General features: G+C 35.1%; 1 protein-coding gene across 4 annotated transcripts in view; it reads right to left on the bottom strand.

Moving 5' to 3' along the window:
• ABCA5 (ATP binding cassette subfamily A member 5) overlaps positions 1-27,923 on the bottom strand; it is an 87,655-nt gene that overhangs the window by 8,564 nt on the left and 51,168 nt on the right. For 3 of the 4 annotated variants that reach the window (XM_064270822.1, XM_064270824.1, XM_064270823.1), the window contains exons 18-35: positions 26,792-26,911; positions 24,061-24,262; positions 22,151-22,320; positions 19,314-19,441; positions 18,793-18,930; positions 15,307-15,420; positions 11,281-11,451; positions 9,914-10,027; positions 9,124-9,258; positions 8,326-8,400; positions 7,746-7,837; positions 4,262-4,388; positions 3,837-3,951; positions 3,643-3,734; positions 2,444-2,619; positions 1,950-2,025; positions 1,735-1,829; positions 721-840 (exon numbers count right to left, since the gene is read on the bottom strand). In XM_064270822.1, the coding sequence (XP_064126892.1) occupies positions 721-840; positions 1,735-1,829; positions 1,950-2,025; positions 2,444-2,619; positions 3,643-3,734; positions 3,837-3,951; positions 4,262-4,388; positions 7,746-7,837; positions 8,326-8,400; positions 9,124-9,258; positions 9,914-10,027; positions 11,281-11,451; positions 15,307-15,420; positions 18,793-18,930; positions 19,314-19,441; positions 22,151-22,320; positions 24,061-24,262; positions 26,792-26,911 (2,260 nt within the window). The remainder of the gene's footprint in view (positions 1-720; positions 841-1,734; positions 1,830-1,949; positions 2,026-2,443; positions 2,620-3,642; positions 3,735-3,836; positions 3,952-4,261; positions 4,389-7,745; positions 7,838-8,325; positions 8,401-9,123; positions 9,259-9,913; positions 10,028-11,280; positions 11,452-15,306; positions 15,421-18,792; positions 18,931-19,313; positions 19,442-22,150; positions 22,321-24,060; positions 24,263-26,791; positions 26,912-27,923) is intronic. The other variant, XR_010318308.1, reaches the window with a different exon arrangement.

The following is a 27,923-nucleotide window of genomic DNA, read 5'->3' as shown; positions in this document are numbered from 1 at the left end:
TCACTCTTGTTTTTCACGACTTTGTCAGTTTTGTGGAGTACTGTTCAGGTGTTTTGTAGAATGTCACTCACTTTGGGTTAATACGATGTTCTCATAATTAGACAGGGGTTAAGGGTTTTCAGAGAGAATACCACAGGGCTGAAGAGTCCTTCTGATCACATCTTATCAGGAGATACATGATATCCACGTGGCAGGTTTCTCTCTGGCAAAGTTACTATTTTCTGTACTCTATTCTCTTTTTTTTTTTTTATTCTTTAGATTAAGTAACTCGCTAAGTCCAGTCCCTACTTGGGGCTAAGAGATTAAGCTTCCCATCGTGAAGTGGCAGTAGCTATGTATACTATTTGGAATCCTTTTGTAAGGGAGATCTGCCTCTTCTCCCCCATTTATTTATTCAATTGTTTACTTATATGAATATGAACTCATGTATATTTATTACATATTTTGAATAATTCAATACCATGTCTAACATTGATATTTAAAAATAACAAAGATCATGCCTGAAAATAACATTCCAAATTGTTCAGTAATTAAGCCAATTCCAAATACAAAGTAGCCAGCCATATTTTGGAAACTACTAACATATTTCCAAGTAATTCTATAGAAAAGCTAAGGATTGATTCTAAAACTCAAACGAGAAAACATTTTTTTGAAATTTAAATCAGTATGTATTACTACTATTAAGTTTTTGAAATGATGGTATGCTGTTTAGACATCTACCTTAACTGCCCAGATACCATAATAGCCACTCGGTCACAGACAGCCTCTGCCTCCTCCATATAGTGAGTGGTCAGAATAGCAGCCCGCTTTTTGTTTTTAAATGCAGTTCGAATTGCTCGCCTATAGAAAAGTGCAATAAAAAGAAGAGAGGAAAAAACCTGTATGTTAATAATGTTTGGGTTTTATAAAATCCAACTAGTTAATTTGGTTAATTAAAATTTATCAAGTATTAATTGCTGTGACTATTTTATCCTGTCCAACTATGATCTTTATATACTAATTTGCTTTCCCTTATTTTTGAAAGCTTACCAAATGGCAAGAAATTCCATGACTTTAAATGTCTCTATGGGTTATAAGGGGCACCAGTGGCGCAGTGGTTAAGAGCTCGGCTGCTAACCAAAAGGTCAGCAGTTCAAATCTATCAGCTGCTCCTTGGAAACCCTATGGGGCAGTTATACTCTGTCGGAACCATCCTGGCGGCAACAGGTTTTTTTTTGTTTGTTTGTTTATGGGTTAAAAATATGCTAATCAGTATGTTATAAGAACTGATGCCTTTTCAGGTTATTAAAAAAATAGCTATATAATGACAGGACTGAAGGCATTCTTAGCATTCAACAAAACCAAGACTTACACTGAGGCCCAATGAGTTGGTCAACTAATTAGCACTTTGAATTACCAGAGACAGTTTCAACATAAATTTAAGAAAATATCATTATAAGAAAGATAATTTATTACAAACAACTAGGAAAAAGCCTTTTTAAAAACTATTCAGGCAACAGCACTCTTTATTTAAATAATGATCCACATACTCAGTTTCATTCTAGAATATATAAAATATTATTAACATTTCATATAAAATATGATAAAGTTTTAAAAGTTTAAGGGAATCTCCACAATTTTATCATTTGTGTAGACTTTTACTGCAATGTGTATATACAACCAATGAAACCATTCTTGTAGTCTACAGTCTGACATAATGCAACGCATCTCAAGATGCTTTAGTGCCGTACTCACCACATGTGCTGTTTGGCTTTAGGATCCATACCTGTAGATGGTTCATCTAGCAGAGTAATCTGAGGATTTCCCAGCATACTTAGAGCAAAACACAGCTAGATGGAAAGAAAACAGGGACACACAATTAAGGCTTCACTATACAGGATTCTATCAAGATACTATCAGCCAATAAACTATCAAAAAACATATATATGTTCATTGTTTAATGAACACACCTTTCGTTTGATTCCTGTAGGAAGTTTCTTTATAGTTTTCTGAAGATGTTCTTTTAAATCAAGTGCATTTGTAATTCTGCAAAACGGATAATACAAAATGAGTATACCGTGATATGTACAAATAAATAGCCATATAAAGAGCTTGTGATCATCGACATTGCTTTTTCTAGAACAGTTACTCAGTTGAAGCTTACTATAATTAGGTAAACTCCAATTTACATCATTTTCAACAAATTAGTATCTTAACAATATAAGCTTCATGTTAAATGAAAATAACTTCTGTGGCATCTACAAAGACATTCATTCTGTAATTAAAAATAGAAAAATTGCCTTTTATTTTCATAGCTATCATAATTTTGTAAAGAATATATGAAAAATGCAATGATCATATTCTATGAAAATTATGATCCATGGAAATACCTGTTAGGTATTTAAATGCCAAATGTAAACCTTTCTCTCAAGTAACAAAAAGGTTCTAAAGATAATTGTTTTACCTCTTTATGACTTCTTTCATGTCACTTTCACTCATTCCTTTCACAGCTCCATAAATCTGAAAGTGTTCCTGCAATGTAATATCTGGCCATAGTGGGTTCATCTGAGGACAGTATCCCATACACTTAGTGGAGTCATCATCCTCAGCCGGGTCTGAAGAATGACCACCTAGAAATATCTACAGAAATACAAAGCTATTTTAATCAGTATTTTTACTTAATTTACTTTTGTGAAGGAAGCAATGAGTAGATTAATTCAACTCCCTTCTTAGAGCCAGGGTATTATCAGATCAGATTTTTACTCTTTTTTAATGAAACAAGTATAGTTAAATCAGAATTCAGTGACATGGCCAAAAAGGGTGATTAGGAAAACAGGCTTGAATGGCAAATGAAAGCCACCATTTTAAATAGAAGGATTGGGGGCCTCATTGGAAGGTGATACTTAAGCCAAGGAGGTAAATGAATTCAGTCATTTTGTTTCTAGGGGGTCAGGTAAAGCCTGAAACAGCTAGGGCAAAAATCCAGAGGAGTATGCCTGGCACTCTCTAGATATGGATGGTGTCAAGCAGCAAGGAAAAGAGAAGCAGAAGGTGAGAGCAGAGTAGTTTCTACAAGCTGATGAGTGGCATGCTTATAATAAGACTAGTCAATGGAAGGATCAAGACTAGCTCTCATATCTCCCGAAGTTAATACAATTGTCTTTTACTAAATTGGTTGACAAATCACTTATCCAAAAATGAAACCAAACCTGTTGCAGTCGAGTTGATTCTGACTCATAGCAACCCTACAGGATGGAGCAGAACTGCCTCACAGGATTTCCAAGGCTGTAAATCTTTACAGAAGCAGACTGCCACATTTCACTGCCACTGAGTGGCCAGCAGGTTCAAACAGCCAATTTCTCGGTTAGCAGTCAAGTGCTTAACTATTGCACCACCAGGGTTCCTATATCACCCATACATGTAATAATAATAATTATAAAAGCAAAAATACTGGATGTACATGTCTATATGTAAGTATAAATATTTGACTGTGCACATTATTTTTGCAAATAAGATCATAATTTGAACAAGTTATATTAAAATCTTAATACTTGAAACAGATATAAAAATTGAGCATCAAAATCCTAACTAATCATTAGGAAATTTATTTTAATAAAAAACGTAAATCATATTCAATATATCTCACATTCTTGTATATCATACCTGGCCTGATGTTGGTTCAATATCACCAACCAGAATATTAATAATTGTGGTTTTGCCTGCACCATTTGGGCCCAACAGTCCAAGGATCTCACCTAAAAGAATTAAAAGAAAAAAATCATCCTACACAAATCAAATTAAAAGTGGGAATTACTTTTCCAGGAAAATTATTTACAAAAAATTAATTAAATACCAGCCTTTTTTCACACAGAAAGAAACATATTTAGTTGCCACTTTCTTTACTTTTCTTGTAAGAAAATCTTTCTTGTCATCATATTCTTTATGTAAATTGCTGACCATAATTGCTGGTTTCTAGTAAGGGAAACAGGATTTAAAAAGAGAGTTATAAATCATATACTTATCAGGAAATGACAGGCAGTACATACCTCATGTCCATATCATAAGAATTACATTTGCTAATAAGAGGTATTGTACAAATAAATACCTATGATTGAAATTATCGCTATTCAAAACTAAGTGGACAAAAATATTTTTTCAAAGAAAGGATTTGTTTTATGGATTAATTCACAAGCAGAGAAAAAAAGTTTTTTTTCAGATTAATGCCTATACATCAGGAACTAATTCTACATTTAATATGACACAGCCAGAAAGGCTAAATTACCTCTTCACAACACTGGCAACTCATCAGCTCTTTGACCTTTAATCTTTCAGCTTTGACATCTTCATCTTCATCATCATTGTTTGGTGGTTCTGGAAACTTCCTACTTTTGGACTTTGTTGAAAAGGTCCTAAAGATACAAACACAGTAGATTTTCAAATAATTAAAATACCGAGAAGTTCAGGTACGACATAGAGAAAACACTAAAAAAAATATACGAACGTCAGATTTGTGGTTACCCTGAAAGGTAGAGTTACAAGTGATATTTTTAATTAATTGATTCCTTTTTATCAATAAATACTTGTTTAATAAATGAATTAATTTATTATCTAAATTCATACATGTATTCAACAATACTACTTATGAATAATATTCATCAAGCACTATGTCGTAGAGAGATAGAAGGATGGATGAAAAACCTGGACCTTAGCCTCAAAAAACTCACAGCCTGGGTATAAATGGAATCATCCAGGAAGAGCAAAGGTATAACTGAAGTCAGAGCTCATAGGAATACTTTTTTAAGGGTAGGCAGAGAAAGCGATGCTTGCACAGAAGATTCTGAAGTAACAGAGAGGTAGGGAACCAAATAGAAGGTGACACTATGGAAAAAAAAGGAATAAGAGAAAAGTGTATGGAGGAAGAAGTCAACCACATTAAAGGCTGCAGGTTAGTTCAATAAGCTGACATGGCAAAAAGGAAGTCACTAGATATCCTACTAAAAACAACATCGATGAACAGGTAATGGCAAAAACCAGGTTTCAGGGAGTTAAGGAGTGAGTGGGAGGTCAAGAAATGCAGACAGAAAAAGGCTATGAAAGGAAGAAGAGATGTGGGATGAGGGTACGAGAGGGATTCATGTTCAAAGTAGACTTACAGGTTCTGACATTTACCATTTTGTTTTCATATGGGAGGAAGATGTCCCCCTCACCCCTGAAAAAAATCCTACTGAGATCCAGAAGAGGAGGATACAGAAAGAAAAAAAGAAAAAAAAAACTGATCAAGCAACATCCTCAAGTAGTGGGAATGAATAAAGCCTTGGATAACTGGAGGGGCAATTCTTACTCTGGGAGTGAGAAAAGGCAAAAATGATGCAAGATGTGGAGAAATTTGTAATTCGTAATCAGGTGCTTTTGTCTTCTGAGACAGGTGACAAGATCATCTACTGAAAAGGAGGGAATGAGGTGAGGGAGGGTGAATTTGGGAATCTGAAGAATACAAAGAAGGTGTGGGAAAACTACTGAAAGAGTCAGGAAGGAGCTAATAAAGTATAGTAGGGTTACCAAACACTGTTTACATTAAGTTTACACGTATGTAGTATATCTCTCTCTACTTTCATGTGATTTTTCTCCAGCATATGGTTAAGTTCACCCATAATTTTTGTTTTTAGTAGACTAGTTAAAGAGATACAGAAGTTGAGAATGCTGAAAGAGGGTTAAAGTATGAATCATGTGGACAAGGCTGGATAGAGAAGAAAGTAAAAACAGTGAATAGCCAATATAATTGAGATAACGGAAAACTCAAGGATATGAAACCATAATGAAATTAGGAAAAAAAAAAAATTCCAATAGGACTAATGAAATGAGAGAACTGGAAAGATTTTAAAAAATCACTTCTAGAACTGGACACTAAGATTTAAGCTTTTACAGATGAAGTGAAGAGCAGTGATGTCACGGCTCTGGTACAAATAAATGGTAGAAAAGGGGTGGAGGCAGAAGTCACTAGTTTGCAGAAAATCAGAAACTGAGAGGTTAGGTAGTAGAAAGGCTATGTGGATGCTGAAGTCTACTTGAAGATAACAGCAGAATAAGATGAAGAGGAAGAAGGAGAGCCTGATGCTAAAGTCCTCAGTGGAAGCAGGGAGTATCCAGTGGTTAATAAATAACCTTGAATACATTTCAATACCAACTGCCACTGAGTTGACTCCAGCCCATGGTGACCCCGTATGTGCCACAGAAGAACTATGCTCCACAGTATTTTCAGTGGCTGATTTTTCAGTACCAGATCACCAGGACTTTCTTCCAAGGAAATCCTGGGTGGACTCAAAGTACACTCATTGTTTATACCTTCAGGGACTTCACATAGTTCCTTACTTTTCAGTTTTCTATTTGTTGCTGTTATTAGCTGCTGTCGAGTCAGCCCCCAACTCATGGCAACCCCATGCACAATGAAATTAAACACTGCCCAGCCCTGCATCATCCTCATGATGGGTTGCAGATCAGACCGCTGTGACCCATAGGGTTTTCACTGGCTGATTTTCAAAAAGTAGATCTTCAGGTCTTTCTTTCTAGTCCATCTTAGCCTGTTCAGCATCACAACAACACAAAACACACCACTGACACATAGATGGTAGCTGTGCCTGAGGTACACTGGTCTGCAATTGAACACAGGTCTCCTATATGGAAGACGAGAATTCTACCACTGAATAACCAATGCCTCTCATCCAGTTGTCGACAGTATGTTACTATTCAACAAATACACAAATAAGCAAATATGTGAGAAATATAAAAAAGAAATTCAGAACCAATTTAGCACCAATAGCTGTATATTACTAAATAGCTCTTAATTAAATGTAAATTGCTGTAATGTTGAAAAGAAACTGCACAGACCAAGAGAAAGTATCTGCAAATCATATATCTAATAAGGGACTTGTATTCCGAATATGTAAAGAACTATTAGAACTCAGTAATATAAAGACAAATAACCCAATTTTTTAAAAATGGGCAAATGGTTTGAATAGACATTTCTCAAAGAAGATATATGAATGGCTAATAAGCATGTGGAAAAATGCTCAACATCATTAGTCATTAGGGAAATTCAAAACAAAACTGCAATTAGAACCTACATCATACCACTAGAATGACTAAAATAAAAAGACAATGACAAGCATTGGCAAGTGCAAATGTAAAATGGTGCAGTCACATTGGAAACTAGTCTGGTATTTCCTTAAAAGGTTGAACACAGCATTACCATCGACACAACAATTCCAATCCTAGGTGTTCACTCAAGAGAAGTAAAAACATATGTCCACGTGAATACATGTACACAAATGTTCACAGCAGTGTTATTAACAGCCAAAAAGTAGAAACAAGCCAAATGTCCATTAACTGATGAATGGATAAACAAAATGTGGTTTATCCATACAACAGACTATGGCTTGGCAATAGCGAAGGAAATACTGTTCCATGCGACAACATGGATGAACCTTTAAAACGTTATGCTAGGTCAAAGAAGCTAGACCCAAACAGACTACATATTGCATGACATCATTTATATGACATGTCCGGAAGAGACGATAGAGACAGAAAGCAGATCAATGGTCCCTAGGGCTGGGGAGCAAGGGAGGGGAGATGGGGAGCTGACTGCTAACGGATACAAGGTTTCTTTTGGGGTTGACAGAAATGTTCTAAATTAGATTATAGTGATAGTTGTACAATTCTGTAAATATACTAAAAAACAGTGAAACTTAAAAAAAAGTAATTAAACTGACCTGAAAAAGGGATCCTTTCTTATTGATCTGCCTCCATACTTTTTCTCATAGTATTGTAAGAGGAAAATCCACAGTACGCACTGCAAGTAAGGCTAAAACAAGAACACGTAACAGCTCATGACTGAATTGATTTTTTCCCTATGCCAGTAGAACCAAGACCACACACATCTGGTTCCTTGCCGTCACCAAAGAAAATTCATCATAATTTTTTAATACAAACTATTTTTAGTAAAATAATCCTTCACATATTTTTCTACCTCTGCAAGTGCACTTGTTGTCAGCTCCATAAAATACAATAAAAAATAAAAAGCATTGGTTTTGCTTCTAAGAAGCCAGAATTGTAACTAAATGGAATTAATAATGTGTGAAATAGTCAAGTATCTTAAAGTGAACATACTCAGTAAATGAAAGGTATGACCACCGAAATACAGGTTAGCTAGCATTAATGAGCACACTTAACTTTTCATGCACTTTAGTTTTTATGCAACAGAATAAAAACTAAAAAGGTAGTTAAAACCATACAACCAAATTATTCCTAAGGTAACATTCTAACACACAAAAAAATCTTTTTACTTCTTACCGATATAACAGCTACCATAAGCCTATCCCATGGATCATAGGTGTCCTCATTTTTTTGTTTACTCTTCCAAGAAATCTAAGACAAAAATTTTTGAAAATTTATTATGTTGCAATATGTAGAAAGAACTAGATTAAAACGGAAAAAAAAAAACACATTTTGTTCAGCAAACGTGTTCTCTATAAAAAAAAATTAGCTATCAAGATGAATAGCTTTTTTGTACTTAGATTAATATCTTCCCGCCCAAAAATATCTCTATCAGGGTAGGTATAAACTAAACATATTAAACTGAAGCAAAAAGAAAAAGGGCAGAAAGGTTAGTGTGTAGAATTAATCAGCAATCCTCCTAATTCAAGAATTCATCACTTACTGTTTTTCTAATTACATGGAAAACTTATTCAATTATCCAAGCTGAACAAAACAAATCTGCTTTTATTTTTTCTTGGAAACAATCTCTCATACTTTCTCTCATCCCTTTGCAGTACACTGCATTACTCAATCCTTGAAAAATTCCACCAAAATAAATACTGACAGAAGTAGCTCATAACTCTAATTATGTATATAATTTTGGCTGTCAAAGAACATATGACAGACATAGTCCTTCTCTGTTGAGAATTTACAGTTTAAAGACATGCTTGAAAAGATCTAAGCGATTTTAAACTGCTGCAATAACTCCTCAATCAAGTAGTAGCACCTAATCTGATGATTTTTACTGTTTTCAGTACAAGAACAGGAAGAATCTCAATGATTAGGCAGTATTTATTTATGCTTTTAAAATATTAAAATACCTAACAGACCTACCTTTATGAAACAAATCAGGCAACCGAGAAGTGGGTAGATTGGAATGACTATGCAGAAAGTATAATGAAAAATAGCTGTAACCGTGTAGCCCATAAAGTAAGTTATTTCAGTGATTGCAATGCAAGCCAAGGCTGTCTAAAGAGAAAGAAAGATGAAAAAGCGTTTAGAAAATTTCATCAGACTTACTTGCAAATTTGTGCCCCAGCATTTAATTATCTTGTCAACCCTCTATTAAAATGTGGAACCAAAAGTGATACTCAGCCAGGAAGTATCAATATGCTGGTAGCAGTTGCCTTTAGATAGGAGCCCCAGTGACACAATGGTTAAGTGTGTGGCTGCAAACCAAAAGGTTGGTAGTTTGAATCCACCAGCAGCTCCATGGGAGAAAAGACCTAGCAATCTGTTCCCCTAAAGACAGCTGTGTACCATCGAGTCAAAACCAACTCATAGGAACCTTACAGGGAAAGAGTAGAACTTCCCCATGGAGTTCTGCAAAGATTACAGCTTAGAAAATCATATAGGGCAATTCTCTGTCATATAAGGGCACTATGAGTTAGAATCGACTCAAGGGCACACAACAACAGCCTCCTTGCCATCCATGCTAGCTGTTAAATGCTTTCAATATCATCCTTTCGTAGAATTGATGATAAAGAAGACAAACATAAAATGCTGCCACCTATCCATCTAAATTCTGCATTTATAAAACACATAACACTTTGAGTTGAATCATTAAAGAATTAATGCCTTTTGACTAAATTGCTATGAAAAGTTGACATAATATGTGACTCACCACAGAATAGATAAATGACCAAAATTCTTTGGTATTTAATACTTTTTTAAAGGTGAAAGAAGCAACATAGGTAAACAGAATAACTGATGGAACATAGGCAACAAGGCAAAAAATCTGTAAAACAAAAATGTATATACTGCATATAAAAATATGAAGAGAATACATATAAAATACCACAGTCACATTAAAATATTAAGGAATATTTATTCTTCAAATTTACTGCTCAACAAATCATTCCCAAAACAGAAACTGTGGTTACTTGAGGGCTTATTCCCATGTCTCTTAAATTAACAAAAACCATGCTTCTAACTTACTGTTAATACAATCCTGAATAAGTGATTTAAATTGAACACTATTTGTAGTTCTTCTTTTATACCAAGTAAAATGCTATCTCTTATATTATTATAGAAAGGAGGTTTATTATTATTGAAAACAATTTTATCTCTCTTAATCAACTATAAGCTACCACTTTAACATACAACACTTAACATACTTAATATATTTTATAAAGTTTTAAGAAAAACACTTAGCAATTGATAAGGCAGAAATTAATATAAAAGGTGATTATGATCTCTGGCAAAATTGTTAAGTTTACTTTCAATAACCCAACCTCACCTAGCTCTGTTTTCCTCTTTTCCTAATAAAAATCATGCATATGAAAGGATCTATTATCAGTCAGTTATGTGTGGTGTGCGCATGACTGTTAAAATTATTTCCAGGCACAAGAGCAGACAAGAAAAGATGTTTTAAGGAAGGACTATTTAAGTGCTCCTGGTGACACCAAAATTGAGTATCACCAAAAAAAAAAATTTTTTTTTTTTTGGTGATACTCAATTAGGTGATCTATATGAAAGACAAAGTTATTTTTTCCAAGGAGCACAAAATAATAAATAAATAACTTACTACCGTTAAAAAATAATTCCTTGAAATTGAGGTCGTCATTCATTAGGTGATCTACATGAAAGACGAAGTTATTTTTTCCAAGGAGCACAAAAATAAATAAATAAATAAATAACTTACTACCATTAAAAAACAATTCCTTGAAATTGAGGTCGTCTTTCATGTAGATCACCTAATTGCGTATCACCAGGAGCACTTAAATAGTCCTTCTTTAAAACGTCTTTCTTGTCTGCTCTTGTGCCTGGAAATAATTTAACAGTCATGTTATTATTTTTAAAAATCACTTATAGTAATATAAATTGTATGGATTATAGGTTATCATATACAATAATTAACTAGATGCTGCTTCTATTTTCTTTAAAAATTAATATCCAAATTACAGAATCAGCCAATTGCCATGTTTATAAACATAGTTTTTAAGAAACATTTTATTTACTAATAACATGAGTACACTGACATTAACTTACCACAGAAAGGAACTTTACAGCATAAAAATATATTCCATAATGAAATGCAAATAAGCTTCCTAGCATCAAAACAAGAACACTAAAAAATAAGGGGATATCAATGATAGCTTGTCCAATCCAATATGCCGATGGAAAAAGACCTGAAAGCTTAAGCTGAGTATAAGCTTTGATCTAAAAAAAAGGGGGAAAAGTATGTTAAACATTTTACAAACAAATAAAACTCTAGAAAATTATTTCAGAGTTGATTTTATAACAACTAAACAAAAAAAGTCACATTGAGTTTACAGGTAATAAAATTCCTCATCACAGTTAAATATAATTTCCATTTAGCCTTTAATTTGGCTCATTATTTCTGATATAACAACTTCAATGAAATCTTTAAGAATCAGAATAAAGCAGTGCTGCTAAGAAACATGAAACTAAAAGAAACCAAAAAGTGTCATGGGGGTTATAGCTGTGCAAACGGTGATCCATTACCAGAGTAATCAAAACACTATTGCTTTTGAAAATTTGTTGGTGTAAACAAAAAGCTATGTTTTAAACAGGAAAAGGATTCTAAATTTTTAAAATGAACTTTTCAAAATGAACTTTTCATGAAAACACAAACTGCCAAGTACCCACCAGATTTACTTATGGCTTTCAGCTTAAGGGTAAAACTTTGTATACATGATGCATTTGAAAGCATAGTATATACTCCTGCATAGTACAATGTAAGCTCTTATTACCACCACAAGTGAAAAGCATTTTCAGGTACACTGACAGTAAACTTAAATGATCTTGTTGTTTTTAGGTGACATCAAGTCAGTTTCAGCTCATAGTGACCCTACAGGACAGAGTAGAACTGCCCCATAGGGTTTCCAAGGAGTGGCTGGTGAATTTGAACTGCCAATCTTTTGGTTAGCAGCCGAGCTCTTAACCACCACGCCACCAGGGCTCCTAAATGATCGTTGTTTTCCTAAATATGCTCTCAGTATTTAATTGGAAATTTGAAATTTTTTTTTACAAATCCAAATACCTAACAATCTTATTCAGTTGATTTTCAAAGACAGGTAAACCTTTCATCTGTAAAAAATCTATTCCCAATAACATTTTAAGAAAGAGCTGGCCATACCACACGGTAAGGTTAAAGGGGAGCACAGAATATAGGTTAGTTGAAAGGAAGAGGAAAAATAAGAAAAACTGGAAAATTTTTGTGGTCAATGTATTCTAAGAACATCAGGTATTTGTAAATTTCATTATAAGTATAAAAACATAAACCAACTCAGACACAACTGTTTTGGATAATCTATGCTTTTGTCTCTTATCCATTGATGGTAGGAAAGCAAAAAATGGCATAGTCACTCTGGAAAGCAGTTTAGCAGTTTCTTACTAAACATGCAATCACCATACAATTCAGCATTTGTACTCCTGGGCATTTATCCTAGAAAAATGAAAATTTATGTTCACACAAAAACCTGTACACGAATGTTCACAGCAACTTTACTCAAAATAGACAAAGACTGGAAATAACCCATATGTCCTTCAACGGATGAATGGTTACACAAACTGTGACACATCCATACCATGGAACTACTTAGCAATAAAAAGGAATGGACTGATAAGAGTTTAATATCCAGAATATATAAAGAACTCCTAAAAGTTAACAAGAAGACAAACAACCCAATCAAAAAATGGGTAAAGGACTTAGACATTTCACCAAAGAGGATCCACGAATGGCCAACAAGCACATGAAAAGACGTTCAACATCATTAAAACCGAACTAAACCCATTGCTGTCGAGTTGATTCCAACTCACGGCACCCCAGTAGGACAGAGTAGAACTGTCCCAAAGAGTTTCAAGGCTATAAATCTTTACGAAAGCAGACTGCCACATCTTTCTTCTGAAGAGGAGCTGGTGGGTTCGAGCTGCCAAACTTTCCATTAGCAGCCAGCCAAATGCTTTAACAACTGCGCCACCAGGACTCCTCATTAGTCATTAACCTGTAAAAAACAAAAACAAAAGCCATTGCCTTCAAGTTGATTCCAACTCATGGTGACCGGATAGTCATTAGTCATAGGGAGATGCAAATCAAAACCACAATGAGATATTACTTCACTCCCACTAGAATGGCTATAATGAAAAAAAGGGAAAATAACAGGTGTTGGCCAGGATGGGAGAAATTGGAACCCTCATTCACTGCTGGTGGGAATGCAAAATGGTACAGATACTACAAAAAAGTTTGGCACATCTCAAAAAGTCAAATATAGATCATATGACCCAGCAATCCCAATCATAGACATATACCCAAAAAAACTGAAAGCAGTAATGCAAACAGTAACTTGCACATGAAGGGATGAATCTTGAAAACATTTTGCTGAGTGACATAAGTCAGTCACAAAAGGACAAATATTGTATAATCCCACTTATACGAAATACCTAGAATAGGCAAAGATATAGAGACCAAAGTTTACTAGTGGTTGGGGGGGTAGGCAGGGAAGGGGAAAGGGGCAGTCACTGCCTGGGGGCACTGAATTTCTATTAATGGTGGTGGAGTAATTTGGAAAAGGATAGCGGTGATGGTGCACAACATAATGAATGTAATTAATGTTACTGAATTACACATGTAAAAAATGTTGAATTGACAAATGGTTTGTTGTAAATATTTTTACCACAATTAAGGAAAAAAAAAAGGAATGGACTATTGATATATACAACTTGGTTGAATCTCCAAATAATTATGCTGAGTGAAAAAAAGTCAATTCCAAAAGAAAACATACTATGACTCCATTTATACATTCTGGATATATCGAAATTATCTCAATGGAGAACATTAGGAGCAGGAAGTGTGTGGCCAGAAAACGATAACAGCAGAGATCTTTGCGATGACGGAGCTGTTCTCTATCCTGACTATAACAATGTCGATATGCTGGCAGGAGATACTGTACTATACTTTTGTGAGATATTATCATTCGGAGAAACTGGGTAAAAGGGTACACAAAATCTGTGTTATTTTGTATGACTGAATGGGCATTTACAATAATCTCAAAATAAAGTTTAATTGAAAAACTTTTAAGTTAAATGAAAAAGTGCAGTTGTCTACTAAGTTTTATTTTTGAGTGCTGGGTTTACAGATAATTGTTATTTTATTCTTTATACTTTTCTATATTTTCTGGATTACTAAAATGAGTATGCATATGTATAACAAAAATAAAATCTTCTTTTGAAAAATTACCTTGTGAAGCTCATATATTACTTTTATACTAAACAAACTTATTAAAGATGTAAATTGTCTGCTATGAGGCTTAAGCCCATTATTCATTAAGCCCATTACTTATTGTACTGTATAAATTAAACAAATTTTCTTCCACTGAACTTAGATCAGTCATGGAGAGAAACTTTTGATTAGAGAATTGCAATAGGTACACTATCAGAAGGGCAGAACACTGGAAGGCACTGAACAGCCAGAAGACTGTACAGTATCGTCGTCTGCCAAGAAAACACTGAAAGAGAATAGTGCAGAAAAGAAGGTGAAATGCCAAAAAACTGTCTACGTAGCAATTTTTCAATGCTAAGTCCTGGTGGTGACAATCATTTTCCACCTTTTTTTTTTTTATTATTGAACAAAAATGTAGTGACTTTTACATTCAGTACATCTATTAAAGGCTAAATGGGATAGTTTAGTATATCAATTAAGAATATAAAGATTGGAGTCAGTTCCCAGATCTACCACTTAAATAAGGTTAGTCAAGCTGGGTAAGTTATCCGAACACTCCCACCCTCAAAAGTGGGTAACATAAAATTTACTTTGCAATGTTGTAAGGATTAAAGAATGTAATTTTTAAAGCACATAGTAAATATTCAAGTAAGAGATGTTAGTTATTACTACTACTATACAAAAATAAATTACAATAAATTTTACATTCCATTAGCTTATTCCTGAAATAACAATTATATATTAGTCTTACACTCATGCAAAATAGTCGTTTTTTAGTATGGCATTTCTTATTAGCAAACTGTACTTGTAATTCTTTTCAACAAAATCATTACCTTATGATTCTCTGCGTTTTCCATGGCAAAATAAGGTGGCATTGCAGTGACAATGATCCCAAGCAAAGCTGCTTGAAAATACAACTCAATTTTAAAAACTATGTCCGTAACTTCCTGAAAGACAATCACAGAATAAGAAATGGTGCTGAGAATCATTTTATATCTCCTTACTACTTAGAAATTATCAAAACCTCTGAAGGAACACATTAGGATATCTATCCTAGGCATAGTCTATTTGAAAGAATGGGAATGGGAGACAGAGCTTTCAGTAGGCAGTGGGCTACATAAGGAAACTCTGGTAGCACAGTGGTTAAGAGCCATGGCTGCTAACCAAAAGGTCAGCGGTTCAAATCCACCAGGTGCTCCTTGGAAACCATATGGGGCAGTTCTACTCCGTCCTATAGGGTCGCTATGAGTCGGAATATGAGTCGGAATCGACTCATCAGCAACAGGTTTGGTTTTGGTTGGTTTGGGCTACATAAAAACAACTCTGCCACTTTCTACATACCTATATGATTCTGAGCAAATCCACTACAGGATCCAATCACACAGAATCTGATGAAGGAAGGAAAAAATGTGGAACTTTAGTAGGACTCTATGGATAATTAGCTTTAAAAAGTCCCATTTCTGTCCCACTGGTTTTAAAAAGTAGAGACCTGGTGGTACAGTGGTTAAGAGCTCGGCTTCTAACTAAAAGGCTGGGAGTTCAAGTCCACCAGCCACTCCTTGGAAATCCTAGGAGGCAGTTGTACTCTGTCCTGTAGGGTTGCTATGAGTTGGAATCGACTTAATGGCAACTTTTTTTTTTTTTGGGGGGTATGTGTATTCTTAACTATGATAAAGGATCTTGCAACTTACATTTTCCATTAAACACTGACATACATCATGCTGTTTGTTAAAACCAAAACCCGTTGCCATCAAGTCGATTCCGATTCATAGTGACCCTATAGGACAGAGCAGAACTGCCCCCCAGGGTTTCCTGGGAGTGGCTGGTGGATTCAAACTGCCGACCTTTGGGCTAGCAGCTGAGCTCTTAACCACCGCACCACTCCATGGATACATATACACTAGTAATATCATAAAAACATACGGGAAGTATAAATTTTGAATTATGGTTACTTCTACAGAGGAGAAAAGGATTTGAGGTTGGGGTAGGGTAGACTGCGGGTTTCACTAGTATCTTTAAAGTTTTACTAAATAAAAACAAGTATGATGAGAGATTAACATTTGAAACATTTGGGTGGTAGATACATGGCTGATCATTTTCTGCAGATCTGAAATACCTCAAAGTAAAAAAAAAAAAAAAAAAAAAACCCACAAGGATGATCAACAACCTCAGGGATTTCAATATCACTGGCGTGCTGGTGATTCACAAGTTACTTCTTGTCCAAAAATCTCTCCAGACTTTTACATCTAAATGCCTATTAATGTCCATCAGACAAATACCACAAGGATGAAAACTCAGCATGCTCGAAGCACAAATCAGTATCCTTTCCACCAAAAGAAAGGAAAAAAAAATCTCTCTTCCACCTGTATTCTCAAAACCGGTGAATGATTTATTATAAACCTCAATATTCTGAACTAAGAAATTCAAGACTCCTGCCTTTTCCTCACCTCACAAATACAAGTGACCAAGTTGGGACAATTTTGTTAAACATCCGTGTCCCTCTATCATTACTGCCGATGTTGCTGCATTAGCTCAAGTGGATCTGAATCATTTATTAAAAGAATCTGATCGGATCTTAACTTTCTATCCTCCCCTCAGGCTAACCCCTCTTCACCCTGGTGCCAGTGATCTTTCTAAAATGTGTCTTCTTCTAAGAGTTTTATAGCTTTAGTTCTTATATTTGGACCCTTGATCCATTTTAATTTTTCTATATGGTATGAAGCAGGAGTGCTGGTTTCGTACTTTTTACATGTGGACGTTCAGTTGTCTTAGCACCATTTATTAAAGAGACTACTCTTTCTCCCACAGAATGGACTCAGTACCCTTGTCGAAAATCAACTGACCACAGATGTATGGGTTTATTTCTGAACTCTCAATTCTATTCAGTTGGTCTATATGTCTATCGAGGTCTCTGAGTGGCATAAATGATTAAGCGCTTAACTACTAGCCAAAAGGTAAGTGCCACCCAGAGGCATCTTGAAGGACAGGTCTAGTGATCTGCTTCCTGAAGGTCACAGCCTTGAAAATCCTATGGGGTACAGTTTCACTCTGCACACATGGGGTTGCCATGAGTCAGAGTCAACTAGACAGCAACTAAAAGCAACAACAACATATGTCATTGTATCAGTACTGCACTGTTTTTGATTATGTAGATTTACAGTATGTTTTTAAGTCTGGAAATGTGAACTCTCTGACTTTGTTCTTTTTTAAGATTGTTTTGGCTATTCAGACCCCCTGCAGCTCCAGGTAAACCTGAGGTTTGGGATTTCATTTTTGAAGGCTGTTGGGATTTTGCAATGAATCTATACATTCAATGAATCTACAGACTGAGTAGTACTGACATCTTAACAATATTAAATCTTCCAATCCATGAACATGGAATGTCCTTCCATTTATCTAGGTCTTCTTTAATTCGCTTCAGTAATGTTTTATAGTTTTCAGTGTACAAGTCTTTATTCCTACATTTTATTCTTCTATATGCTACTATAAATGGAATTGTTTCTTTAGCTTCCTTCTCAGAATGCTCACTGCTGATGTACAGCAACCCAACAGACTTTCATGTGTTGACCTTGTACTCTGTCACTTTGCTGAATTCATTTATGAGCTCTACTTGCTTTCTTGTGGATTCTCTAGTGTTTTCTATAGATAGGATCATGTCATTTGCAAAAATGGATAGTTTTACTTTTTCCTTCTCAATTTGATACCTTTCATTTCTTTTCCTTGCCGAACTGCTTTGGCTAGGACTTCTGTACAATATTTAATAGCAGTGATAAGAGCAGGAATCCTTGTCTTGTTCCTGATCTTTAAGGGGAAAACTCTCAGCCTTTCATCATTGAGTATGACACTAGCTGTGAGTTTTTCATAAAAGACTTTTATCATATTGAGGAATTTCCCTTTTATTCCTAGTTTCGTGAATGTTTTTATCATGAAAGGGTGTGGGATTTTGTTGAATGCCTTTTCTGCATCCACTGAGATGATCATGTGGCTCTTTTTCTTTGTTCTAATAATGGAGTGCATTACAATGACTGATTTCCTAATGTCGAACCACCCTTAACCTTACATCCCTAGGATAAATCTCACTTGACCAGGGTGTACAATCCTTTTAATATGCTTTTGGATTCGGCTTGCTAGTTTCTGGTGAGGATTTTTCATCTCCCTCTCGAGTTTTAAGAAGACCAGGAGATATCACAAGATGAACTTCTACAGATTTCATTTGTTATTATCAATTGGCTTTTAATATATATTAAATATACTGTGCATATGTATACACACACACAGTATACATGTATGATACCACATATATTTTTTAGTTTGCTTACTTGAAAGAATGGGGTACTCCAGATCTGGATGCTTTCAGTCACATTTAAATGATAAAGATAGTAGTTACTAATGATATTCATCAACACAGGTAAAGAATAAACCATAGTACTGTTGAAAACAGCTGAAAATATATAGTCCTATGATAAGAAAAAAAGAAAAGACTTATTATATATTACATAAAAATAAGTGGATATGCTATCTACCAAGCTTTTTTCACTGCGCTAATTCCCACCAACTCTACTGAACGCTATTTCAACAAATCATACAGATAATACTAATGATAGATAAAGATAACATGGTTTGAAATATTCAGAGATTTTTATATTTTAGACAAAAAATATAACAAATATATCAAATTCATCAGGACATAATATATATCACAAATATACACTGCTATTTACAAAAGTAAATCCTCATTTCCAACTAACGAGGTCAAATCAGCAAATGATGACTTTTAGACCAACTGTTTTAATCTTTTGTAACTCTCCAATGGGTATTCATGCACATAAATTACTCTTACCTTTTCTGAATGCATCACATTTAAAGCTGCACTATGGGGGGCAGCAGACACATAGTCACTGTCATTAAACATCGCCACCATTATGTTCTGGTTTGTGAAAAAGCTAATAAGATCACTGATATCTGAGTCTGGTATTAAAAAATAAGCAAATAGTAATCAGTTTAAATCAGAAACAGACATAGGTTATTTAAATAAGAAACAGACATACAGTGGAAAGATCACTCTTTTTAGAAAAATATTTTATCTTCATTAAATAAGAAGTGGGTAAGACCACTGCCTCTGGAGCCAGCCAGCCTGAATTCAAATTCCAGTTGTACCACTCACACTATCTGTCCTTCATGCAAGTTCCGTAGATACTCTGGACCTTAGTTTCCTCTTTTATAAATCAGGGACAAAGAGTGACCGTGAGGATTAAATGACTGAATATGTACACTGGGATTAGGACAAAATCTGTGCAAATTTAGTTGCTGCTGCTACTACTCTTACTTAAAGATTACTATAATATTCACGAAAAAATCCCATTACTGAGAATAAAAATCTGTCTGACAATTTTATGTAACAAGGTAACTTGCAGGGTTCAGAAAGGGACAGTTCAAGGTGTGGAGTTAGGTAACATCACTCCCTAGAAGATGTCTGTATGCTCTGGACACAAAAGTTTTATAAATGTCAACTGCCTTAACTACCTTAAAATATTCAAATACATCATTAGGTCTCCATCTACATGCTCTAAATTTCCTGGAGCCAAGAGAAAGATCTTGAATCCTGTCTAGGGTTTAAATCCATAGCAACATGTCTGATGAATGGAGTAGTTTCTTCTCCATTATTATGAAAGTCAGGATTCAAGGAAGGACAAATGTGACATTGAGAAAAATCAAAACCAAATAATGGAAAACACAATCAGTAACCAAGGAGCCCTGGTGGCTTTGTGGTTAAAGTACTCGGCTGCTAACTGAAAGGTTGTCAGTTCAAACCCATCAGCCATTCTGCAGGAGAAAGATGTGGCAGTCTGCTCTCGTAAAGATTACAGCCTTAGAAACCCTATGGGGCAGTTCTACTCTGTCCTCTTGGGTTACTTTGAGTTAGAATTGACTCAACAGCAGACAATAATAAGTAACTAAGTGGAGTGGCATGGTGGGTCAAACTCAGCACCAAACATGAGTGCTGTAGAGAACGGTGCTTTTAGGAACAGAGTGATGCTATGTTTAACTGGGTCAGCAGTTCGAATCCACCAGGCGCTCCTTGGAAACTCTATGGGGCAGTTCTACCCTGTCCTATAGGGTCGCTATGAGTTGGAATCGACTCGACGGCACAGGGTTTGTTTGTTTTTTTTTTAATGTTTAACTACTTCCCACCTAATGCCTTCAGTGATCTCCACCTCTGGCTTGCCAGAGTGCCTGTGTACTCTAAGAGAGCTATTTACAACCAAAGGGGCTGGAAAGAGGATAAGCTACCATTCAATACATGCTTGCAATGCACACTTAATATAGTATTTGTACACACCATGATTTCTAACAGAAAGGTGGCTTTATTGAAACTAGCAACAGGGCTTAGGAAAATATGAGATAACAATGTACGCAACTCTAGTAATACTAAAAAATAATGGAAGAGACAAACTTTGAAAATACTAAAATTTCTTGCGGATCAGTGAGAGGGAACTCAGAGCACAGACAGTTAAAATATACATATATAATTTCCCAAAACATATATAAAAATGTCACAATGAATATAAGGGTCCATGTAGCAATATTTTAGCAATATAAAATGTAGATGAAAACCAAAGACAAGAATTCTAACTAAAGAAAAAACTTCAAAACAGTATTTTCTATTCAAGAGCAATTTTTTATCACTAAATGAATTCTTCTCCCCAAAGTGTGAATCATCCTTAACCATGATTATTTTAACACTGGGCAAAACTCTTTAGTAAAGAGTCAATCAAAAAGGAAAGATACTAAACAATAGTTGAGGTGTTAAGAAATTGTAAACCCCAAGGAGTTTATAAGTATAGAAAGGTACATGAAATGTATGTAACCTTTCAAGATATTTCAGCAAGATAGAAAATAAAGTTGTTTTTGTTTTGCTGTAAATTTGCCAAAGTTAGCGAACGTTGATTTTCTCTTCAAGAATCTTGGAACCATAACTATGTAGGCAGATGGGAACTGTTGTATGAATACAATTCTGTATTAGGTTTCAGGATTTTAAAAATCAGATTTCTGTATCAGCTTTTGTTAAAATTTGTTCTGAGCTTCACTCAAGGCCATGTTTAAAAAAAATTTTTTTTTTAATATTTGACAATTATGTAGTAAGAACAAGCAATAGCAAATCCAAATAAATCCACTACAAATTTAATGTATTTGATCATAGATATAAGGATTATTTTTCTTATTCTAACTAACTCTTTAGATAATCCTTGAAGGATTGTTCCAATAAAGATTGTTTCAACATTTCCAGTTAGCACATACAGCTGCATAAAAGTTACATGCTCTAACTCATTCTGAAGAGTTTTTTAGCTTCTGAAGTTTATTTTACTCAAGATGAACTTTGAGATAAAATAACATTCTGCTAAAAAACAAATTTTGCTACTATTAGAAAGGGGAATTTTATGATGATAAGCAGTATAAATCGGAATATTTTTTTTAAAAAACTGTCATTTGCACTTAAACCAACATTTCAATTATATTATTCAGCATTAATAAAGTGTTTCACTTAATTTAGATTTCCTGTAGACAAACCAGGCCTTTACCTCAAATATATGTCTAAATCCAATCCTCTAACCTATCTCCTTCCCTCCCCGCCATGCCCCAACCAACACACATTCACAGACCTTCACACACTCTCACCAGTGGAATTTTGAAGAAGCAGGCTCGTTCTGTATTTATGTGGTTTATCTCCAGGTTTTAGGAAATATAAGTCTGGGACAAGTTTCATGGGAACCACTGCATTTTTAAAAGAGTGATGCACCAAAAACATAAAAATCTGAACTGCAAAAAAAATCAAAAGCAGAAGTAACCTGAAAAGAAAAAAGAAAAAATCAACACAGTGCACATTAGTATGTAAATCTGGTATAAATCTTGCTTTGTAGGACAGTTAAAAGGTAATCATTGAAAATAAAACAAAGAAAAAAAAAACTTTAAAAAGTAGAATTTTTACCCCCCAAAATGATCTTATGTCAATATTGGAAAGAAAGCCAATATTCAATGTCAAAATTAAAAGTTATAGGAGTACATTTTAGATCAGAGTTATCCTGAAATTTTTATAGGGTATGCAAACATTGGCTCTAATTCCAAGAACCAAACGTTGTACCACTTTTTCTTTCTATTCTCCTGTAAAAATTATTTTTTCCCTTTTCTCTATTTTAACCATTTACTCTCCATATGTTAACAAGAATGTTTTAGATACAAAGAAGAAAATAAAAATACAGTGAAATACTGAATGACTGGTATCTTTGAAGTTTTATCCTAACCACAATTTAATTACATTAACGTCCGTTGCTTCTCTCAGAAGGAAGCAAAGCAGGATACACTGCACTGACTTATAAGGATCGCTATTTTCAACTGGTCAGGTAAAAATTCTATTACCCATTTGAAATGCCCTTTTCTCTGGAAGACAGTTACTTATTCTACAAAAATATCCCTGCATTATCTGGGATAAGTAGAGTGCTTAGATTATCATACTTCATTAAGCATTTTATAATATTCAGATAGCCCATACTTTTTAAACAATCATTCTTAAGTGGTCTGTATGTATACATAAGTCAGCATTTTCAAAAGTATGCTGTACTGAACTCTAGGTGTACAATAAGTTAATAGGTGTCAGGTAAAAAATATTTCATAATTAAGTAAGATTGAGGAAAAATTCAGGTTGAACAAAGTTAAACTGATTTCTTCACCACAGAGCCTCTCATGTGTTTTTATATGCTAATAAACAACTCTTCAACAGAGAGAATATAAAATGTAGTACTTCCTAAATGTATTTTACCACAGAAAATCCATATTGTTTTTAGGGATTCCTTTTGAGAGTACTGTTCAACACACTGACTTCAATATGCTGACAAAGGAATAAATCAGATACTTGATCGACACATCTATCAAGATACCGAATAAACTTGGTCAAAAAAGAAAATGAATTCAGCATACTTCAAATATATAACTACTCTTATTCCTAATTATTGTTTTACTTCTACAGCCATTGTGGATCTAACAAGACACGTGTGTGGTGTATTACAGCAGTTAATTCATGTTACTCCAAATCATTCTAACACAATGCCTAGTACCCATGGGGATCTGCGAAAAGCTAAAGCTAAGCTGAGAAGATGTCACCATGATCCTGGTTCTACGAGCTCTAAGGCCTTCTTCATACTTCAGTTCCTTCACCTGCTGTTTACAAAAGGTGGTTAATAAGAATTAATCAATACATACAAAAATATTATGGAAAATATAAATGCAAAATAAAATTTAAGACATAATGACAGTAACTCAAAACTTCCTGGTTTGAGTTACAGTTAGAGTATATTATTTGTCACTCCCTCATTTTATAGATGTGATAATAAATGCTAATAAAAGAGTAAGGTTCTAAGGGTATTCAATGAAATTACTAAAAGCATAGTTCTTTTTCTTTGACATTTTAAAATTATAGCTTTCATCTTTCAAAGCTACATATGTCTACACTTATAAAATCAAGATGATAAGTCAAATTCGTATCTTAAAAAAGTAAAAACAAACTCGTTTGGTAGAAGAGTGATTGCACTTACACGGATCTGACTGATTTACTTTCACGTTTCAAGGTAAGGAAATGACACTTGGCTATTGTAGACACCTGCTGTTTCCACAGGCTCATGGTGCTCACTAGAGACGCCTGGGTTTCCGAGAGAATAAGTAAGCTCTGCTCCATTTCATCAAAAGATTTTGAATCCATTTCTTCCTCTGGTGGCTGCTGAGTAAATACACTGTAATCTAATTGCCAAAACACAAGAAAAGACTGAAAGTTACGGCATATAAAAGAGAAAAACCTTTCCGAAGCATGTAAATTTTAAAGACACACTCCTCTGGTGGTGATGCGGAGCAAATGGAGCTCTCACACAGTTCCGCTCTATCTACTAAAGCTGAACAGATTTGTATCTTATGACCCAGGAAATTCCCTACTAGGTATAAGCCTCACAGAAATAGGTACACAGGTTCACCAAAACACATGTGCAAGAATGTTCTTAGCAGCCCTATCCAGAATAGCCATAAACTGAAAAGAACCCAATTGCTATCAACAGGTAAATGAATAAATTAAGGCATAAAAGAGTACTACAATGGAATAATATAAAACAATAAAGTGAACAAACGACTGTATAACTACACATAACAACATGGCTGAATCTCGCAAACATAATATTGAATAAGAGAAGCCAGACACAAAAGATACAGATTGTGTGATTCCACCAGTTCAAAAATAGGCAAAACTAATCGATGGGGATAGAAGTCAGAATCTGTTATTTTTATATCAGCCACTCAACATTCATGCAAAATGTGTATTTAATGTACCTGGGCTCTTTTAATAACTATGAACTCTCTACCACCCCAGTTTCCTTCACTCTCAGCCATCTGGTGTTGTTGTTGGGTGCCATCTAGTCACTTCCAACTCACAGAGACCCTGTGTACAACAGAAGGAAACACTGCCCAGTTGTGCCATCCTCATGATCATTGTTATGCTTGAGCCTATTGTTGCAGCCACTGTGTCAATCCACCTCAATGAGGGTCTTCCTCTTCTTCACTGACCCTCTATTTACCGAGCATGATATCCTTCTCCAGGGACCGAGCCCTCCTGATTACATGTCCAAAGTGTTGTTGTCAGGCGCCATCGAGTTGGTTCCAACTCAGAGTGACCCTATGCACAAGAGAATGAAACATTGCTCGGTCCTATGCCATCATCACAATTGCTGCTATGCTTGAGCCCACTTTTGCAGCCACTGTGTCAATCCCATCTCGTTGAAGGTCTTCCTCTTTTTCGCTGACCCTGCATTTTACCAAGCATGATGTCCTTCTCCAGGGATTGATCCCTCCTGATAACATGTTCAAAGTATGTGAGACATAGTCTCGCCATCCTTGCTTCTAAGCATTCTGGTTGTACTTTTTCTATGTCCAAAGTATATGAGACGAGGTCTCACCATCCTCGCTTCTAAGGCGCATTCTGGCTGTTCTTCTTCCAAGACAGATTTGTTCATTCTTTTGGCAGCACATGGTACATTCAACATTCTTTGCCAACACCGTAATTCAAAGGCGTCAATTCTTCCGTCTTCCTTATTCAATATTTGGCTTTCACATTCATATAAGGCAACTGAAAACACCATGGCTTGGGTCAGGCACACCTTAGTCTTCAAGGTAACATCTTTGCTTTTTAACACCTTAAAGAAGTTTTTTGCAGTAGAGTTGCCAAATGCAATGCATCTTTTGATTTCTTGACTGCTGCTTCCCTGGGTGTCGATTGTGGATCCTAGTAAAATGAAATCCTTGACAACTTCCATCATTTCTCTGTTTATCATGATGTTGCTTACTGGTCCAGCCACACAATTAACCTTCAAGTGTAGGAAACACTTTCTCAACTCACATCTCACCTCAAACTTCACAGATCTACCTTTGATCCTCATCATGCCACTGATACTGCTCTTGTCAAGATCAGCGCTGTCTTCTACGTTACCAACTCCTTCACTGGCCTTTTTCTTATCAAAGCCGTCTTTTCTGTCCTTGTCTTATTCTTCAAAGCAATCGACAAATAACTGACCTCTTCCTTTTTTCCTGAAATATCATTTTGTCTTGGCTTTTGCATCTCCGTTCTTTCAGGGAAGAAAAACAGCAACAGCTGCTCCTTTTCAGACACCCCTTTGGCTCCACTCTTCTTTACAATCCATTCATCATTCAAGAACAAAAAGTCATTTTTAAAAATGCAAATCAGACTCTGATAGGTTCACAGTGCACTAAGAAAACAAACCAAATTCTTTTCCAGACTTTCAAGGCCTAACATAACGTGCCTGTTGCCTACCCATCTAATCTCACTGAGTACCACCCTTGCCTTGGCTCTCTAAGCTCTGGTCATGGTGACCTTTTTTCTGTCCCTCAAAGATGTCTAATTCATTTTTCAATTAAGACCTTTGTATTAGCAATTCCCTTTAAATGGAAAGCTCTGTCCTAAAATCTTTGCCTACCTGGTTTTTCTTGTTATCCAAGTCTCACTTTGAACGTCATATCAACAAAGTCCTCCTTGACCATACAATCAAAACTAGCTGCCTCCCAAGATCAATGCATTATTTCCTTCATAACTCTCATCACTATCAGCAAATATCTCGATTACTCATTTATTTACCTATTTATTTCTGCCCTTCACTCCCCAAAATAATATGTCACACGTTTATGTAATTATGTGTCTGGTTCATTTCCTAAAAAAAGATCACCATTTGTCTGGTTCATTTCCTAAAATGATTTGTTAGTTTTGTTTTTTACCTGCTTGGTCAATTTCTGCTTCAACTTCTAGCTTTAAGAATACATCTTCCAAAGTCGTCATGGAAACACCATAAGAAATAACACCCAGACTAGAATGCATATCTAGAGCAGAAAACAAACCTAAAAGGAAAAAAAAAATACTGTGTAGTTAAGCATATTAACATGAATTATTTTAAAATATCCTTTAGGAACAGTATATGACTGAATTTACTCAGTTAGCACAGTGTTCTCAAACTACCTGATCTCAGATCCCCTTTCCCACTCAAAAATTGCTAAGGACCTCAAAGAACTTTAAAGATTTCAATTAGAAGAGGGCACTGTTTTACATTTTTGCAATCTCTTTAATGTCTGCCTTATAGAGCATAGGAAGATTCTCATATTTGCTTCTGTATTCAATCTACTGTGATAGTACATGTCATGTAACCTCTGGAAAACTCCACTCAATACTCATGAGAGACAGGATCAAAATGGCAAATAACAGCTTAGTTTTATTTCAGGGTGGTACAAATGGTTAACATGCTCAGCTGTTAACTGAAAGGCTGGAGGTTCAAGTTCACCCATAGGTGCCTTGAAAAAAAGTCCTGGCAAATCTACTTACCAAAAATTAACCATTGAAAACTCTGTGGAGCCAAGTTCTATTCTGACACAAATGTGTGTGAGAGTAGAACTGTGCTCCGTGAGTTGGGATAGACTTATCATGAGAAAGTTTTGACTGCAGGAATTCCTTAAAAACATCTTAGGATCCACTCCACCGGAGTTCCTAGAACATATTTTGAAAACCAGTGAACCAGTGAGACAATTTATCAAAGACACATGTGAGGCAACAAAGCATGGTGGTAAGAACATGAGTTCAGTAACCAGTCAGTCTGGGTTCAAAACTCAGCTTGACCACTTTCTACCTGTGTTATCTTACCTTTGGCAAGTTACCTAATCTTGCTATACCTCAGTTTCCTCATTTATAAAATGGAAACAGTAAAAAGTCTTTACCTTCCATGTTTATTGAAATAGTAAGATAATTACGTAAACTAAGAATTATAATAAGGCACAGACTAGCATTCTATACACAATAAAAAAAAAAACCCCGTTGCTGTCAAGTCGATTTCAACTCATAGCAACCCTATGGGACAGAGTA

This window comes from Loxodonta africana, chromosome 18, assembly GCF_030014295.1.
Source record: "Loxodonta africana isolate mLoxAfr1 chromosome 18, mLoxAfr1.hap2, whole genome shotgun sequence".
NCBI classification, from domain to species: Eukaryota; Metazoa; Chordata; class Mammalia; order Proboscidea; family Elephantidae; genus Loxodonta; species Loxodonta africana.
This window is presented reverse-complemented; position numbering and strand designations above follow the sequence as displayed.